The sequence below is a fragment of the Engystomops pustulosus genome, chromosome 7 (genome assembly GCF_040894005.1).
Source record: "Engystomops pustulosus chromosome 7, aEngPut4.maternal, whole genome shotgun sequence".
NCBI lineage: Eukaryota > Metazoa > Chordata > Amphibia > Anura > Leptodactylidae > Engystomops > Engystomops pustulosus.
Genome location: NC_092417.1, coordinates 43,501,427 through 43,520,515, shown reverse-complemented (window position 1 = coordinate 43,520,515; position 19,089 = coordinate 43,501,427). Strand labels below are relative to the sequence as shown.

Genomic DNA, 19,089 nt, shown 5'->3' with positions numbered 1-19,089 from the left:
ATAAACATGAAGGTCCGAATGCAGGTGTGAACTAGACCTTAGGTGTGCAAATGTTATTGTGAATCGGGTACTAAAAGGGGTTGTCCAACTTTATTAAAAAAATGTAGAGGTCTGTAAAAAAAAAAACAAAAAGCTGTACTTCACTTCTCGTGCGCTATGGCTTCTTCCCTCCTTTATATATTCTGAAATATGTGAAGCAATAAAAAGATTGGCTTGTCTGTAGATCTGATAAAGTGCCTGCTTTATTGTACATTTCTCTTTTACTATGTTGTGATTATGAGGAGGTCCTGTTTAATTGCCTAAAGGTAATATTTTGGTAACGGTTTCTCACTAATGAAAACCATTTTTATCTTGTCTTTGTAGACACTGGGTACATGGAAGCCACCATTGGGAGCCAGATGATCTCCAGTGACACAAGTTCTGCTTAGCAGCTCCAGCACCAAGTGCAATGAGTGGGGGAGGGGAACAGCCAGATATCCTCAACGTAGGAGTCCTGGTTAAAGAAAGATGGAAAGTGGTGAGTAAATTGCATCTTACATTTTTTTTTTTAAAGCGTGTTAACATTTAATGATGCTTATACCACATCACATATTTGCAAGCTAACAAATTAAGTATGTTTTTTTTTTCCCATCTAACAATTTTCTTTCTTCCCCTCAATGTTTATGAGTTCCATATGTACTTGAGTATAAGCTGACCTGAATATAAGCCGAGGTGGGAATACTTATTGATTCCAGGATAAGCCTTGGGTCACATTAGTCCCACTAATGAAATACCCAGCAGCCACTTCCCATTACTAATGAAATGTCCAGCAGCGGCCCCCCATTACTAATGAATTGTCCAGCAGCAGCCTCCCCAATAATGAAATGCCCAGCAGCCACTTCCCATTATTAGTGAAATGCCCAGCAGCAGCCTCCCCTCACTAATAACATGCCCAGCAGCCACTTCCCATTACTAATTAAATGCCCAGCAGCAGCCTACCCTCACTAATGAAATGCCCAGCAGCAGCCTCCCCTTACTAATGAAATGCGCAGCAGCAGTACTTACCCCTGGCACTCCCCACAAGTATATTTTATATACTCGAGTATAAGCTTGATGTGGTATTTTTTCAGCCTAACAATTGTAATAACATGGCTTATTCTCATGTATTATGATTATTGGTGACCCACCACTTTCAGGTGGGTGTTGCCAGGTTGTTTACTCCATGCCAGGACCACCGATCGGACATTAGAGACTCAAATTAGCCTTGTTTTGGGGGTTGGTGTTAGTAGTCATTATGCTAATTAGACTCACTACTGTCAGGTAACAGGGCTGAATAATCTATGATCATCATTACACTTGCAATAGATCAGCTGTTTGACGCAGGACTTCAGTTTTTTAATTCGTGGAACCCAGTGGTCGCTCCCCCATTGATGACAGGGTGCAGTCACACGTTGCAGATAAAACTGCATCACAATCTGCTTTGAGGTGGTTTTAGGTGCAGTTTTGTTAATTTAACAGGTGAATGACATTTGTTGAACAGGTTTCCCTTTCCAAATTCACCTGTTCACAGTTCATGTCTTTCACCTGTTAAATTAACAAAACTGTTACACCTAATGGTAATCTTCTTATAATTTTTTTTATCCATGGCTGCCTTCTAAAATCAACTTTAAAAATTATGCTAATAATTCAGAAGTGATAAAGGAGACCTTGTAACAGCTTGTGAAGCTATAGCACAGAGGACTCCAAATTGTGAAACAAACAGGATGTCTATTTATTCCATGATGCAACGTTTCGATGAGCAAGTCACCTTTTTTCATGCTTGCTCACCAAAACGTTGCATCATGGAATAAAACGACGCCCTGTTTGCTTCACAGTTTAGAGTGCAGCTGCTTTCTCTGGATTATACATTGGATATCTCAGGCTCGGATTTACAGTGTTTGCACCCAATTTTAGCTGTGCTGCTCTGGATTTTCCATTTTGTTATAGCACAGAGAAGCTATGGTAACCCCCTCCCTTCTGGTTCATTAGCATAATTATAAAAGTTGATTATAGAAGGAAGGAGGCCATGGATAACAACTATAAGAAGATCACCAAGGTCACAGTCCCTGGATCTATGAGTAAGTGTCCCTAGTTTATCATGGCAGATTTCCTCTGTGATCATGTCTTATTGATTTTTTTTTTTTTTTTCCTTTGCTGTTGTGCGATGTGGCAGATCGGTAGTTAAATAGAGAAAGCTGTGGCTCAAGATTAGGAGAGGTCATGGGAAAATCTGTTCCCATATCTCACATTTATGTCAAAGTCACAGGATATGCCATAAATGTTCAATACAGTAGCTTTAGGTCCTTCTCTGGGAAACACACTTATTTCGGATAGACCATAGTTGTGTGAAGTGAGAATACCCATTTATCTGCAAACATTTTTATTTTTTTCTGTGCAAATTATAAATTTTTTTTAACGAAGTATTATGTATATCATAGTACAGGCGGTCCCCGGGTTGCGTACAGGATAGGTTCTTTAGGTTTGTTCATAAGTTGAATTTATAAGGAAGTCTGAACAGGTATATGTTCTAATTGTAACGCTATATAAAAGAAAAATCCCTGTGACAATTGGATTTTGAAATATTTTTGTGCTATCATGGGAACAAGAATTATCAATAAAGCTTCATTACAGAGACCTTACAGCTGATCATTGCAGCCTGGGACTATAGTAACATCCAGAGACTTCACCAGAGGTCAGAGGGGTCCATCTGTAACTGGGGTCTGTTAGTCTGGTGTCCTTGAGTTTGGGACCACCTGTATAGTATAGTACAGTCTCCCTTTCTTTCCTTAATGCTGTAATGATCGGTGATCTAAACAATACAAATTCATCTTCACACATAATTAAAAGTTTTGTAAGAAAATCTATGCAAAATGAGGAACGGCTTCATGCAAATCGCCTTCGCACCAGAATATATTTGACATCCTCTAGGGAAATGATAATTGTGTGGGTTTTGCATGTAGTAATGTACATAGTTTAGTTCCACCTAATTTAACCTATGTAAAAGGCACATGTGTTTTTTTTTTCAACAAATGGGCTTGTACATGCATCAATAATAAATATATATATATGTATGAAACAAGATAAAATGTCAATGTTTACAAAGTAATGATACAATATGACATGAGGATAACAAATGAGACGGCCTGTTGTAAGGTAATTTAATTAGTATGAAATGAATGAGCCTGTATCTAGCAGTAAGCCATTGAAGATTTTGGGGCACATTTACTTACCCTTCCCAATCCCCGCTGTGCGTTGTCCGACGTGATTCGGATCTTCCGCGATTCTCCAAAATCGTGCGCCCGATTTCCTGCATCCGTCTCTTCCCCCGCTGAGGTCCACCGGAGTTCACCTTCTTCTTCCCGGTGTATGTGAGTGCTGATCTTGTGACACAATTTCGTTTTTAAATTCAGCGGTTTGTCCGAATCAGTCGGGTTGTCCGATGTCCACCACCCCTCCCCCGATTTGTGTCGCATGCAAGCCGGCGTCCATGTGCCACAATCCGATTTCGTGTGCCAAAAACCCCAGGCAATTCAGGACAAAACGGTAAAAAGGCGGGAAACCCGACGAAAATGCTTCGTTCGGACCCTTAATAAATGTGCACCTTTATGTTTTTGTATTGCTATTTGTTCATTTAACCTGTACTTTGTGTTAGTCCAATTTATATTTGAGTGAATCCTTATAGAACATATAAGGTTACAGTGCAGGTAGAGTAAATAATGGATAACGGCGACATCTGGACATTATGGGGGAACCTATACAAGCCCAGTACAGTAGTATGAAATGCCCCTGAGACTCTGCTCATTTAGCTGGGGAAATGTATGAAAAATGTATATGTGCAGATGGCTCTATTAAAATGAATGAATCTTGGCAGGAAGCATTTGTCATGAGACCTTGCTAATGGGTGCCAGAGCCTTAGTAGGGAAAGCTTCCTTCTCCCATTGATTCATGCTAAATCTAGATGCAGCTTCACTACTTAGGAGTTAACATGGGGAATTGTGATCCATGTTACTGCTCATTGTAGACGATGGCTTCTTTCTTATTTTCCAAGACACATTATAGTTTTTATAAAAATGTTGAAAAGTTGGTGTTTTTTTTTTTTTTCAATTACAAAATCTGATTTCCTTAAAAATCCAAATATGAGTATTCTAAAGATGTATGTTTGGCCAGCAGCGGTCTTAGCTCCTTCTATACTAGTGATGGCGAACCTTTTGGAGACAGAGTGCCCAAGCTACAACCGAAACCCACTTATATGTCTCAAAGTGTCAACATGACAATTTAAGCAGTAACTTATTGATCCCAGCTGTATTACAGGTTTTAATCGTATTGGTGTCCTGAGTTCAACAATACAATAGAAAGATGGAGAAATTTCAGTGTCCCCTGAAGAGAAAGGAACAGGGGACCCAGAACAGGAGCTCCAATGACAATCCATCTCTATCCACAACTTCTTGCTCCTCCTGTAGTCCTGGCAGCCAATGATGTTGCTTTTAAATAGTGCTGAGCATGGCGCGTCCTGGGCTGTATTGGAACACAGAAGAAAGCCTTGAGTCTTAGCTTGCAAACTATGTGTTGGGGTGAAGGCCTGAGTGCCCACAGAAAGGGCTCTGAGTGCCACCTCTGGCACCCGTGCCATAGGTTCGCCACCACTGTTCTATACAATGTTCTACTGGAACAAATGCTTTTATATAAGTGTAGTGCGTACAGGGTCTACTCTCACCCCGATAAAGACATAGTAATATATACATTAAGTCGCAGGAGACAAACATACACAGCCTTGTGTTGGTTGTGCACATCGTGTAATGTTTTGGGTGGCCTGATGAAGGGGTGATAGACTCCCCCCAAATGTTACAGGTGCATGACGTTGTTTCACATATGTAGTAGCTAGCGAAGGCTCTGCTTGGTCGGTCTTACAAATGAATTTTCTGGTTATGCCCCTTATAAACTATAGGACTAAAGTACCTTATTGCTTAAAGCAAGAGTGAATATATTTGCTTCCTACTACGTATGTTTTGATATGTTGAATTGATTTTTGTAAATATAAGGAAATTAATTAAAAGAAAAAATGTGTTTTGTGTAGTGTGTGTGTGTGTGTGTGTGTGTATGTATATGTAGATAAAGATATATATATATATAATATATTTGTCCAGCTCCCCCATAGACATGCACACTCAGCTTGGCTTTCATCAATAACAAAACAATCAAACTACTTGATCTCCATCTCACTGTCACCTGCCCCTGGTGGAGGGGGGTATCCAAAATCCTAAAGCTTATCTATAAGCTTATCTATATCTTATCCATAAATTGCTATAAATTGCTATAAATTGCTAAATCGCTATAACAGTGTGTATCCAGCAAGAATCTTACAGCACATAACTGAGTACTAACTAATGTATTAATGTAAAATACCGTATATACTTGTGTTTAAGTCCTCAACTCGGCTTATACACGAGTCAATACAGCCAGCTCAGCACTTAAAACAGAAGAGGAGTGCGGCTCCTCTTCTGTCTTCTTCTGTCTTCGGTTACATCCTGCAGGCCACCGCCATGGTTCTTCACGGCGCATAGTTTGACGTCATACTATGCGCCTGCTGGCCAGGAAGAGCGTGGCCGCACCCTGCAGGATGTTACCGAAGACAGAAGACAAGCGCAGAAGCCAGAAGAGGAGCCGCGCTGACATCGGGGGAGCAGCGCTGCGCATCAGGGCCGCAGGAGGGTGAGTATATTGGTCTATTTATTTATTTATTTTAATGCTGGGCTGAAAGATGAGCTCTGGTTGGATTCCATGGGCAACTAGAACAGTTTTGACTCAGACACCACTGATAAATCTCCCCCATTGTCTTCTTACCATAACCCATCACCCACTGACATCTCTTTGAAGTGATGTTGCAGATTATGTAATGTAAATCTGTAAAGAGTTTTACAGTAAACTCCAACTATATTAGTAATTTCTGTTGTGCTTTATAGACCGGTTTATTGCAGACAATCTTTTCTTCCTGTTAACACTTGTCCTCGGATTACCTGTTCTCAATGTACTCTATAATATCATTATAGCATAAATCACTGCTGCCAGACAGCTTTTTGTTCTTCGGGGATTTACAGCCTAAAAGAACTTAATTGCTAGTACAAAAGTCAGAATTTTCAGTATTGTGTAGGAAATTAGCCATTTTTGAAACGAAGTTGGATTTTTTTTCTCAAAGCCTGATATGGATAAAAGATGGGCCTGGCTTGTGAAATTGAGTAAATGGCTGGTGATTGGTAGAAATGACCCCCTACAAAGAAGCGGTATTTAATTTGGTCTAAAAAGGCCTATATAGGCCTATAGTTTATATAACATTTATCAATTGTCCCGGATTTATAACCTGAGTGTTATGGCGGCAGTTCAGTCCTGTTGGTTTATTACCTCCAGAGGCGGATGTGGAAGCTCTGTCTATGACATCTTCTGTTAGTGATAAGAAGGAGCCCAGTTTTTGGATCCAAGTTCCTTATCACTGCGCTGCCTTAAAGGACACCTGTCATCAGGTCTGTGTCACTTGTCCTGTCACTACTACCTGTTGGAGCAGCTCACAAGGATCCCATCCCAGCCTTTATCTAGTTATTTCATACATTATTCATTGTAAAATCATCTATTCTTTATTATGTAAATGAGGCTGGTCACATGGTCAGAGGCAGTGATGTCACCCCTGTTAGCCCTCCCCTCCCCTCCCCCTGCTCATGTCTGTATGTAATGTATAGTAAAGCATGGCTAGTGTGTGTGCTGCATCCTCCTAATATACAGGTGAGAGACACAGACATCAGCTACACATGAATCTGACATGTTCTGCTGTAACATGGCTGCCTGGAGCTGCTGTATCTCTCCTATACACACACACATGCACACACAGGCTGCGGGGGGCGTGGCCACCAGCACCAGGAAGCACATCATTATACAGCCTCACATCATTATACAGGCTGTCAGTCATGCACTGGGGGTGTGGCTGTGCCTCCCACTCATGAATAGAGTGGACAGCTTGAATATGCTAATGCTTCATTGGACATTTCACAGGTCATTTGCATACAGCTTTAGGACCTCATTGCTTAGGTTTACAGGCATGTAGAGGGACAATGAAGGGATAGAGGCAATGCTCTCTAATGGCAGTTTATGAAAATATATTTAGTTTAGGGGGGTTATTTTGCATGACGGGTTCTCTTTAATGAAGTCAAGAGTCGCCTTGCGATGGAGCAATACTTTTACTATGGACATATGTAACAAAGATGCGTTTGGGGGTCATAGTATATCATGGGTTATATACGGTAGTTTCAAAATTGACATTCTGAAAGGGGTAACATAAGGTGAGTGAGACATACCTTGGCTACCCCACCAGTACAGAGCGTACATGAGCACCCCTGTTTTTCCCTTTTTTCTTCTACTATTCTTCATCTTCTGTATCTGGACGCCATGACTCCCCTTCTTATACTTTTTTCATAGGGTGGAACACTGGCTTATGCCCTAGTGATATTCGCGCTATATTGGGTGCTTTCTCCCACAGGAGGATGCTAGAGCAATAAAAGTTCCCAACATGGTAGTTTCTGCAAGGGTTTTCTGCTTTCCTGTATGCTGATTTTTTTTTTAAATTTTTAAATTCTTTTCTTTTCCCATGTACCTGGCCCGCCTGTTCTTACTCGTCCCATCTCTTATATGGCCCCAGCATGACTCTGAATTTGTACGTGCCAGCCCAGGCCTATGGCTTGATTATTAACGGAAATCTACCACCAGGATGAAGGATTGTAACCGAGTTCACTGACATACTGGTGTATGTCCTCTGGCAGGATCACTTTTCGTTGAACTTCTTATGCCTTTGTTTTTCAGAATAAAAGGCTGTAAAAATTATGCAAGAGAGGGTCCATTAAAACCTACGGAGCGCAGAGCCTCTCAGGCTCATTTGCATAATTTTAAAATCATTTTTTTGTAAAAAAAAAAAACAAAAAAAAAACACAGGGAGTTAGCATCTAAAAGAGTAGCTGATCCTGACAGAGGTGGTACACACAAGTATGTCAGTGTGCTTGGTTTACAATCCTTCATCCTGTTGGTAGATGTCCTTTAGGTTAGCAGGAACACTGCCTGCCTTGACCTGTACCTAATAACTGTTTTCCATAAACAAAAACTCAGTTCTCTTTCTACTTCCTTTGTGATTCTGACCAGTCCATGTCAAATTTCAGTTTCTTGTTCTCTTTCAACACAAGATGACAGCTAAGCAAGTGGTGGCCAACTTATGGCCACGGCCACCAGTCTTCTCTGTGGGGACCTCAGGATGTCGAGACCATTGTAAATTTTGGCAAAAGCAGGGGGCAGTAATAGCTTTACAGTTTGGCCACTCGGCCTACGAAAGTCGCTGGTCTCAGCTAATCAATGGCTTAGGTGCGTCACCGCCTTGACCAGTATTAAGTTGAGTGGTCATTTTCTGTGTATTAAGACAGTACATTGGATCTGATAAAATGAATAAGGCAATTTTAATTGTTCCTGTTGGTAATAATAGGCAGAGTTGGAAAGTAAAATTATGGCAAAATATTATATTTGGAGTTCACTTTAATTTTCGCAACAGGTTGCAATGGATAATGCAACTTTTTAGATAATAATTAGATGTCTTTTTTTTTTCTCATAAAATTTTCCCTAGCTTCTAAATCTGGAAGGCCCTCTTTCGCATGTGTTATTTCTTCAGTGTCCATTCCTGCCATCAAAAGTAATTTAATCGCAACTCTGAAATTTTTCTAACATATATATTTAATCTCCCACGCTGCCTGCACTTACAGAAAATCCACCATCAAAAACAAGATAAGAAACCTTCTTGCTCACTGCACAGGTGCTGAGGGAGCAGGGGGTAGGGTGAGACAGTGTAACATCCTGTAAAGCTAGATTGCAGAGAGGCTAGAGTACCCAATCAGGCTCATTTGCATAATTCAAAAGTTAATTTTATAAGAAAGGAGGCCGTGGATAACTCATATAAGAAGAATACCAAAGCCACGGTGCCTGGATGAGTAAGTGTCCCTGGTTTATTATGCTTAATTTTGATGGTAGATTTCCTTTAACTGCATCAGTTTTCCTACTTGTCACTTTTGCTATGTAATAGTATTTTACTATTTACTCTGTTTCCTGCATCAGGAGTACAGTACAGTCATGGCCAAAAGTTTTGAGAATGACACACATATTATATTTTCACATGATCTGTTGCCCTATGGTTTTTATCGCATACTGAAATACAAGTGCAATCATATTATGAGTAATAAAATTTTTTATTGTCAGTGAGAATGAGTTACTGCAGCGAGTCAGTATTTGCAGTATTGACCCTTCTTCTTCAGGACCTCTGCAATTCTCCCTGGCAGCTCTCTCAACTTCTGGACCAAATCCTGACTGATAGCCGTCCATTCTTGCACAATCAATGCTTGCATTTTGTCATAATTTGTTGGTTTTTGTTTGTCCACCCGTCTCTTGATGATTGACCACAAGTTCTCAATGGGATTAAGATCTGGGGAGTTTCCAGGCCATGGACCCAAACTCTCTATGTTTTGTTCCCTGAGCCATTCAGCTATTACCTTTGCTTTATGGCAAGGTGCTCCATCATGCTGGAAAAGGCATTGTTGATCACCAAACTGCTCTTGGACGACGGTTGGGAGAAGTTGCTCTTGGAGGACATTCTGGTAACTTTCTTTTTTCATGGATGTGTTTTTAGGCAAGACTGTGAGAGAGCCGATTCCCTTGGCTGAGAAGCCGCCCCACACATGAATGGTTGCAGGATGCTTTACAGTTGGCATGAGACAAGACTGGTGGTATCGCTCACCTTGTCTTCTCCCAACAAGCTGTTTTCCAGATGTTCCAAACAATCGGAAAGGGGATTCATCAGAGAAAATGACTTTCCCGCAGTCCACTCCCTGTACCTTTTGCAGAATATCAGTCTGTCCCTGATGTTTTTTCTGGAGAGAAGTGGCTTCTTTGCTGCGCTCCTTGACACCAGGCCTTGCACCAAGAGTCTCCGCAGTCTCACAGTGCGTGCAGATGCACTCACACCTGCCTGCTGCCATTCCTGAGCAAGCTCTGCACTGCTGGGAGCCCCATCCCGAAGCTGAAACCCTTTTAAGAGAAGTCCTGGCACTTGCTGGTCCTTCTTGGGCGCCCTGGAGCCTTTTTGGCAACAATGGAACCTTTTCTTGAATTCCTTGATGATTCGATAGATTGTTGATTGAGGTGCAATCTTTCTAGCTGCGATACTCTTCCCGTTTTTTTTCTTTTTTTCCCCGGTTTTGTGCAGTGCAATGATGACTGCACCGTTTCTTTAGCGATAACCATGGTTAACAGAAGAGAAACAATGATGCCAAGCACCAGCCTCCTTTTATAGTGTCCAGCGGTGTGATTCTTACTTAATCATGACAGATTGATCTCCAGCCTTGTCCTCATCAACACCCACACCTGTGTTACTGGAGCAATCACTGAAACCATGTTAGCTGCTCCTTTTAAGGCAGGCCTGCAATGAAGTTGAAATGTGTTTTGGGGGAAAAAGTTCATTTTCTAGGCAAATATTGACTTTGCAATTAATTGCTGTTAAGCTGATCACTCTTTATAACATTCTTGAGTATATGCAAATTGCCATTATAAAACGTGATGCAGAAGACTTTGTAAAAATGTACATTTGTATCATTCTCAAAACTTTTGGCCATGACTGTAGTAGAATGTTTTGAATGTTTTGTCCTAGATGGGACCGATAAGATATGCTCAGTACAGACTATGAACCTGCGGGGGTTGTCTGGATGACATGAGTTGTGCCTTTTAGAAAGTGCTGTGCATCTTTTTGCCTTTTTTCTCCAGGGTAGATTTTTGTGTTTTATGTATGATGTTTTTATGTCTTAACTTGGGCTTTCAGGCTTTATTGCATCATCCAGATTTGCTGCACTACACGGATCAGCTTTTGATGTTTTTAGTTATTTGAATATCTAGTAAAATATTCAATGTTCGTCATTGTTAACTGTGAGAGTGATCATTCTTCAAAGGGTCCGTGACTTGTTTCTAGTCTTTTGAACTTGATTGATGTAAGGTTTGTTTCAGCTTTGCAGGAATCGTGTAATTGCAGACAATTTTACTTTTGTAGGGGAAAGGAACACCCTCCGTAAAACGAATAAGCAATATAACTGACTAAATTACTAATCAATTTTTTTTTTTTTGCTAAATATTACATATGGATAGATATGATCCATGTATATTATTTTATATTTAAAGGAAATCTACCATAAAAGCATGAAAAACCAGGGCACATACTCCATAGATCCGGGCACTGTGAATGTGGTAATCTTCTTATATTTGTTATTCATCTTCTCCTTCCTTCTAAAATCAACTTATGAAATTATGTTAATGAACCTGAATTGCTGAATAGGCTGTTACAGTGTGCAGAGGGAGGGGGAAGTGCTGAGGGAGGAAAGCTGCAGGAGGAGAACAGCCTGTCAAGCTGCAGCAAGAGGGGTTTTGATAACAACCCCCAGAGCCCTTTATTAGCATAATTATAAAAGTTGATTTTAGAAGGAAGGAGGCCATGGATAACAAATATAAGAAGATTACCGCAATCATAGTGCCTGGATCTATGAGTAAGTGCCACTGGTTATCCATGCTGGGTTTTGATGGTAGATTTCCTTTGGAGGTACAAAAAAGAAAAAAAGGAGCGGAGAGGGTCACTGTCCAGGAGATTGCCACATTGGTAAAGGTCCTAGTATTCGCAGTAATGTGGAACAAATAAAGTAATCTTCCCAGCACTTAAAGTAATATAAAATGCATCCAAATCGAAAAACGTAGGCGGATCTACGTGTTTCGCACATTTACATTCTGCTCTTAGGCACGTTGTTTTTTTTTTTTTTTTTTTTTTTTTGGATTTGGACGCACACCAGTTTTAATGTTTGAATAACGTTTTTTCTACTTTTTTAAAACAATTTTCAAGTGCCGGAAAGGTTTCTTTTTTTTTTTTTTTTTTTGTGGCTGCAAATTCCTTTAAAGGTAATATGACACATTACAAATGTACTGTATTTATATTATAGAGCGGGATGAGCTGAGCAAAATAAAATATCTAATTTCACAACTATTTAGACCCGTTTCATTGCCTGCTCAGATTATCCTGCTCTATATTATCCTTCCTAAAGATAGGACACTACAGGCGGTCCCCTACATAAGGACACCCGACTTGGACAACCCATAGTTACAGACAGACCCCTCTGACCTCTGGTGAAGCTCTCTGAATGCTTTACTATAGTCCCAGATTGCAATGATCAGCTGTAAGGTGTCTGTAATTAAGCTTTATTGATAATCCTTGGTCCCATTACAGCAAAAAATGTTTAAACTCCAATTGTCACTGGGGCCAAAAATTTTTTTTCTGGATCTACAATTATAAAATATACAGTTTCGACTTACATACAAATTCAACTTAAGAACAAACCTCCGGACCTTATCTTGTACGTAACCCGGGGACTGCCTGTATATTCAATCTGCTCAGATTTTCCTGCTGTATAGCATGCGGCCTGCAGATAGGACACTTAAGTACTATTTGTTGAGCTCCTCCCGATCTTTTAACATTTTGGTTTCCTGTTAAGACCATTGCTTTTTCTTAACCATTGTTTTTTATAGGTTGGAAAAACCTAGTGAGCCCCTAATATTGTTGGAAATGTAAGGGGTGATTTTTTTTTTTTTTTGCGCTTTTGTTTTGTGCAGATGTCCACTTCATATAGACTCATTGCAGACTCTCATATAATACACTGGAAGCACATATGAAACCTGAAACTCTTTGTAGACCAAAGTGACCTTTAAAATGCAGTTTTAATCCTCCGCTCCCTCTTTTCCTGGCTTCTGTGTCAAGCTTGCATATATTTATTGCTCTTTTTTTGGTATAATTACCCACTTTTATGATTTTGCGTTCGAGGACTGAAAGTACCATAATATAAGGGTTAAATACAACTGAGCTATGACTGCCATCATTCTGTGACTTAACTTATAGACGCAATGTAGCTTCAACATGGTGTACACATAACTGTATAGTGGAGCAAAATCATAGTATCATAGTTTATATGGTAAAAAATAGACATGTGTCCATCAAGTTCAACCAAGATAGGGAAGGAAGGGAAGGCATTGGATGAGGAAGGATTTAGGGAAAACAATTCTATATAACATAACCATCAATGTTATTTAGATGTAAAAAGGCATCTAGACCCTTCTTGAAGCTCTCTGCTGTCCCTGCTGTGACCAGCGCCTGAGGCAGGCTATTCCACAGATTGACAGTTCTCATAATAAAAAAGCCCTGTCGCCTCTGGTGATTACCGTTAACCTTGTTTTCTCCAGACTGAGACAGTGCCCCCTTGTCTTTTTGATTTGATTTAATCTGGAACAACTTTCCAGAAATGTATGGGAAATGTATGTATTCGGTCTCTCCATCTGTCTGGCTATCTATCATTCATAGCTATCTATCTGTCTATCATAGCTATCTTTCTTTCTTTTCACTTGTGCCAGAGTAGTTTTGTGTCCTTTTGTTAAAGGTAATGTGAAAACCAAAACTTTCTTTTCCTTATCAACAGCTTCGAAAAATTGGTGGTGGTGGCTTTGGGGAAATCTACGATGCCCTAGACCTGCTGACGAGGGAGAATGTCGCTCTCAAAGTAGAGTCTGCCCAGCAACCAAAACAAGTATTGAAAATGGAGGTGGCGGTTCTCAAGAAACTTCAAGGTAAAAGAATTGGTGATAGTTTTACTAAATAAATACATGAATGAATACTAACTAAATCAAAGAGGCTAATGTTGCATTTTGCCCTGGAAGTTAAACATGGATGTGTTTTATATGCGTTCTGCCTTTGCTTCTCATTTACCTTCTATAGAAGCTATGTCTGAGTATGTTGTCTTGATGACATAGATCTGCGTTGTCTGTTTGCTCCCAATCCCTAGGATGCTTCCAGAATAGTTTTGCTATTACTGATATGAGACCCTGGATAGGTGTACTTCACAGCATTTTTATTCTTCTGTTATCAATAAAGATAGTGATTTTTTGTTTTTCGTGTTGCAGCTTTCAAAGATTGACCCTTGGGATTTATTGTGTGCACCACTTTAATGCGTTGAATGGATAGAACAAATATCACTAAGGAGAGGCTGATGGTCTGCCCTACCTTGTGGGCATTAAAGAAATGCCGAAACTAATACCTGTCTTGGCCTGTGTCCTCCCCCCTTATCTTTCATGACTGTCCAAACCTACCCCTTTACTGAACAGGACTGTCCAAGCTGCCTTTAGCCCTTTATCGTTCATTACTGTCCAAGCCCCCCCTTCTCCATTATTCATGACTGGACATGAGCGATAGCACAGCACATAGTAATGCTTTATTTTTTCCTATATTTTTGCTGTTCCATGCGCTGATCATCGGGGTAACCCAGTGAACAACTTTCTATTAAGAGAAACTTGTACAGAGTTGCCTAATTGTGCCGGTACATAGTGTTGCTCTATTGCACGTGCAACACCCCTGCCAATGCAAAGGCGGGCTGGTAGTTGCGAATAGCGCCCCCTCCAGGTCAAGAGCTATTAGGAGGAGTCATGAACCCTATAGGAAGTTTCTAGAACTGAGATATTGTGTAATTACAGCTGTAGATACTGCCTGGCAAGGCAACAGTTAATTGCATAATGTGATCAGCCAATGGTGTTTCTGTAACACAAGCTGGAAGGTGATTGGAGAGGTGCTACCACCTGACCAGGGGAGAATATAAACCCCTGCTGGGCGGAAGCACATGGTTGGTTCGTTTGAGTCTTCAGGTTCCGTCTGTTCAGTCAGACTGTAGAGTCAAGTCAGAGTGAGCAGCACACCTTTAGAGCTGCGACAGCCATTAATCCCAGGAACTTCTAATGCCTCAGGCCTACTGCCTAGCACCCAGGGCAAGTCCGGAGACTTAAGCCCAGAATTGCAGCTCCACCATCCGGACTCAGTTCCATCTGAACCAACCCAGCCTGCATCTACTATCAGGCTGCGTGTAACCTTTCTGTGCACCGCCTCTCCATGACCTTTCCAGCTTAAAGAATCTGCTGTTTATCGTTTTGGCCATTGCCTGACGTTCAATAAAGAACTGTGAGTTGATTTGCACAAAGTTGCCTCCGTCTGATCCCTGGATACGGCTGTTACCACCATGGGCTCCCCATCCGTGGCCCAGCGACTCATCCTACAGACACTCAGGGTTTGCCCCAGGGAGAAATCAGTACATCAGCCTCTCCCTCCTTATTTCTTGTACACACACCACCTGCTGGAGCCCGCCAAGCTGTAGGACAGCCCTCAGGTCCCCATACCAAGCAGGGTAACATCAGCGTGCCCAAGGGCACAATAGCCAGCCACTCCGGTATTCTGGGCCCCGGCTGCCTCCAGGCCCCAAGCTAGTATATATGCAGCATACGACTAGGCCACCCTATGTATGGGTGGCCTAAAGCAGATAACCCCTTATAGTGACCCTGTCTAATAAATTGCCCTTTTAGGTAAGAAAATAAATTCAGGATTCCAATACTGTACCCTCCTTAAAGGGAACCTACCACCCCGATTCTACCTATAAAGGTAGAAGGGGTGGTAGGTGGATGAATGGGACGTGAGGATAGCCCTTTTTGGGCTAATCCTCACGTCCCGGCTATCTTTTAGAAAAGTTTATTGCGGGCATATGCAAATTTATTTATGCGGCTACTGGGGCGTGGAGTAGCCGGACATGAGGCTACTAGTCGCGGCTACTCCACGCCCCAGTAGCCACATTACTCCGCCTACCATTTAATCTTCAGCGCGCAGCTCCTCATAGCTGCGCGCCCTCGTCTGAGTCCCCTGCGTTCTGCGCATGCGCAGAACCCAGGCCTTTGTCTGCGCAGCCGCGGCTCCGGGGCCGGAGCTACTGCGCATGCGCAGTAGGCCGCAGATGCCGGGGGACTCGGACGAGGGCGCGCAGCTACGAGGAGCTGCGCGCCGAAGATTAAATGGTAGGCGGAGTAATGTGGCTACTGGGGCGTGGAGTAGCCGCGACTAGTAGCCTCATGTCCGGCTACTCCACGCCCCAGTAGCCGCATAAATAAATTTGCATATGCCCGCAATAAACTTTTCTAAAAGATAGCCGGGACGTGAGGATTAGCCCAAAAAGGGCTATCCTCACGTCCCATTCATCCACCTACCACCCCTTCTACCTTTTATAGGTAGAATCGGGGTGGTAGGTTCCCTTTAAACTGTGCATTTATAATATATAAAGCAATTTTAGAGAATATCTGATTTAGTTCCAAGGTTAAATTACACTTCACAAACGGGTCTTGCGGGCAGCATCTATTTTGTATGCAGACAAGGGTATGTGCTTGGTGATCTTCTTCCCAATGTATCTTGCATCTCTTCGCTCTGTCAATTGTCAGGGGACGCTAGCTATGTTTCATTGCCCCCGCTTAGCCACAGGATCTGTGCTGATGTAGAGGAGACGTAGGAATCATTGCTCAGCCCAATGACGCAGGTTTCATTCCCTATTACCCCTGGGTGTAGAGCCCTCCATGATACAGATGTGGCTGAGAACTGATAAGGATAGATGGATGCAGATGACTCATGGATGTGATTCGCTATAGGAATATTCCGGAAGGAGGAATCCATATAGAACAGGTGTGTAGTAGTTAAATCTCCAGTCATCCAGTTTGAGATGTTGTATGTTATTTTTGTAGTTATTGGTTAGATCTGTTTAAAAGAAAGAGGTGACCCGACAACTAATTTGTTTGCCATGATCACCTATGATTGCCTATGATCACTTCTAGGCTGCGGTCACATGTTTGCGTTTAACGCGTGCGTTTTGAAACGACTGACGAGGAGTTTTTCCTAATTACATTGGTGTCAACATTGCGTTTACAAAGCGCACGTGTTAACGCTTTGTTAGCGCAGACGTTAACACAATCTTAATGCATGTGTTTGTTAAAACGTTGTCAACACGTGTGTTAACATTGCTTTAACGCTTGCGTTTTGTAAATGCAATGTTGACAACAATGTAAGTAGGCAAATCTCTTCAGCTGTTTAAAAACGCATGCGTTAGACACAAACAAAATGCAACGTGTGACCGCAGCCCTAGAGTCTTATCAGGTTCAGAAATTTATCTCCACATAACTTCTCAAAAATTTGTGAAAAATCTGTTGTTTTAAACTGATACTGGGTCTTACTAGGGGCAGATTAAGACAGCCGTGTGCCCCGGACTGTATAGCCCCAAAAAGTCTGGAATTACTTCCTTCATACGGTACTAAAATTAAGCTTCTTGAGGAATGGAGGATGTGCCCCTTCTGCCTGCTTTCAGTCTCTGGTTTCAGGACCTTTGGAGGACCTTCAAGGTCCTGAAAAGGCTCTTTTGTACACGTGTATTGAGAGCATGAACAAGGTCCTTCTCAGCATAAAATTTGGTGGGTGGGCTGTGTGGCCATGGGCCCCCCTAGAATTCTTGGGCCCTGGGCTACTGCCCAATTCGCTTCTATGATGGTAAAATACTGGATCTAACCCCTGTAAATAGATTTCAAAGCTGAGCAAATACTGCATAGGATATTTACCAACTTTGTACAGAAATCCTCTTTCCTTTTTAGACAGATTTTCGCTGCAAATGACAACAGGTGACTGACAAATGTGCACTAATATGTGCATTCAGAGATTTAAAAAACGATGAAGATTTTATCATTTTAGCATATTTAGAGGTTGCAAATGTTTTTTTTAATTGTGTAGTGGTTATTCCTAGAGAGGTTTATATACAAAATAATTAAACCAGCCCCCCCGTGTCCCATTGTGACAGATGCTTTCTAGATATAATGTGTCGGTGAGGATAAAGGAGGAATGGGAGCTGTAATCCTCTGGCTGCTGTGCAGCTACTATTGATCTGCTCTCCATGATCTTTCAGTGTATTCTGCTTATCTCATTGCTATGACTTAATCCTGGTTCTCTCATTTACAAGCTAAATAATAAACTATGGTAGTAGCCTCAGGGCTTACTCATCAGAAACAAACTAGTGCACCGAAAAGATGGCAAGTGCCCCATTTGGGATTAATACTATTATTAATGCAACTTGCCACAGATCTTTAAGGGGTTGTCCACTTTACCTCATGTTTTTGTAATGTGTGGGTGGCAGTATATTCAGTAATTTGGCAATACACATCTAGTAAAAGTTCAGCACTGCTTTCTTGATATGTAAAGTGAAGCCTCCTGTCTTTTACCTCGTCAGCCAGACATTCCTGACCATAAAATGGCTGCGGATGAAGGGTCGTGTGATCTCTAACTGTCCACGTGTAATCGCCCTGCCAAGACCTTTTGATAGTATTCATGAATATGAGTTCAAAGTCCCGGCAGGGCGATTGCTCATGGACAGTTAGAGATCACATGACCCTCCATATGCGGCCATTTTATGGTCAGGAATGTCTGGCTGATGAGGTAAAAGACAGGAAGCTTCACTTTACATATCAAGAAGGCAGAGCAGAACTTTTAAAAGATATTTATTGGTAAATTAGCAAATCTCTTGCCCCCCTACACTTCCACACCGTATATACTCGAGTATAAGCCGACCCAAGTATAAGCTAAGACCCCTAATTTTACCACCAAAACTGGGAAAAACGATTGACTCGAGTATAAGCCGAGGGTGGGAAATGCATTGGTCACAGCCGCCCCCAGTAGTATACAGCCAGCCGGCCCCCAGTAGTATACAGCCAGCCGGCCCCCAGTAGTATACAGCCAGCCGGCCCCCAGTAGTATACAGCCAGCCGGCCCCCAGTAGTATACAGCCAGCCGGCCCCCAGTAGTATACAGCCAGCGGGCCCCCAGTAGTATACAGCAAGCCGGCCCCCAGTAGTATACAGCCAGCGGGCCCCCAGTAGTATACAGCCAGCCGGCCCCCAGTAGTATACAGCCAGCCGGCCCCCAGTAGTATACAGCCAGCCGGCCCCCAGTAGTATACAGCCAGCCGGCCCCCAGTAGTATACAGCCAGCCGGCCCCCAGTAGTATACAGCCAGCCGGCCCCCAGTAGTATACAGCCAGCCGGCCCCCAGTAGTATACAGCCAGCCGGCCCCCAGTAGTATACAGCCA

The 19,089-nt window shown here is 42.1% G+C and overlaps 1 protein-coding gene across 2 annotated transcripts in view; it reads left to right on the top strand.

Annotated features, from left to right (window-relative positions):
- TTBK2 (tau tubulin kinase 2) overlaps nucleotides 1-19,089 on the top strand; it is an 85,212-nt gene that overhangs the window by 22,538 nt on the left and 43,585 nt on the right. For both annotated transcript variants that reach the window (XM_072115648.1, XM_072115649.1), the window contains exons 2-3: nucleotides 364-517; nucleotides 13,587-13,734. In XM_072115648.1, the coding sequence (XP_071971749.1) occupies nucleotides 449-517; nucleotides 13,587-13,734 (217 nt within the window). In that variant the 5' untranslated portion in view covers nucleotides 364-448. The remainder of the gene's footprint in view (nucleotides 1-363; nucleotides 518-13,586; nucleotides 13,735-19,089) is intronic.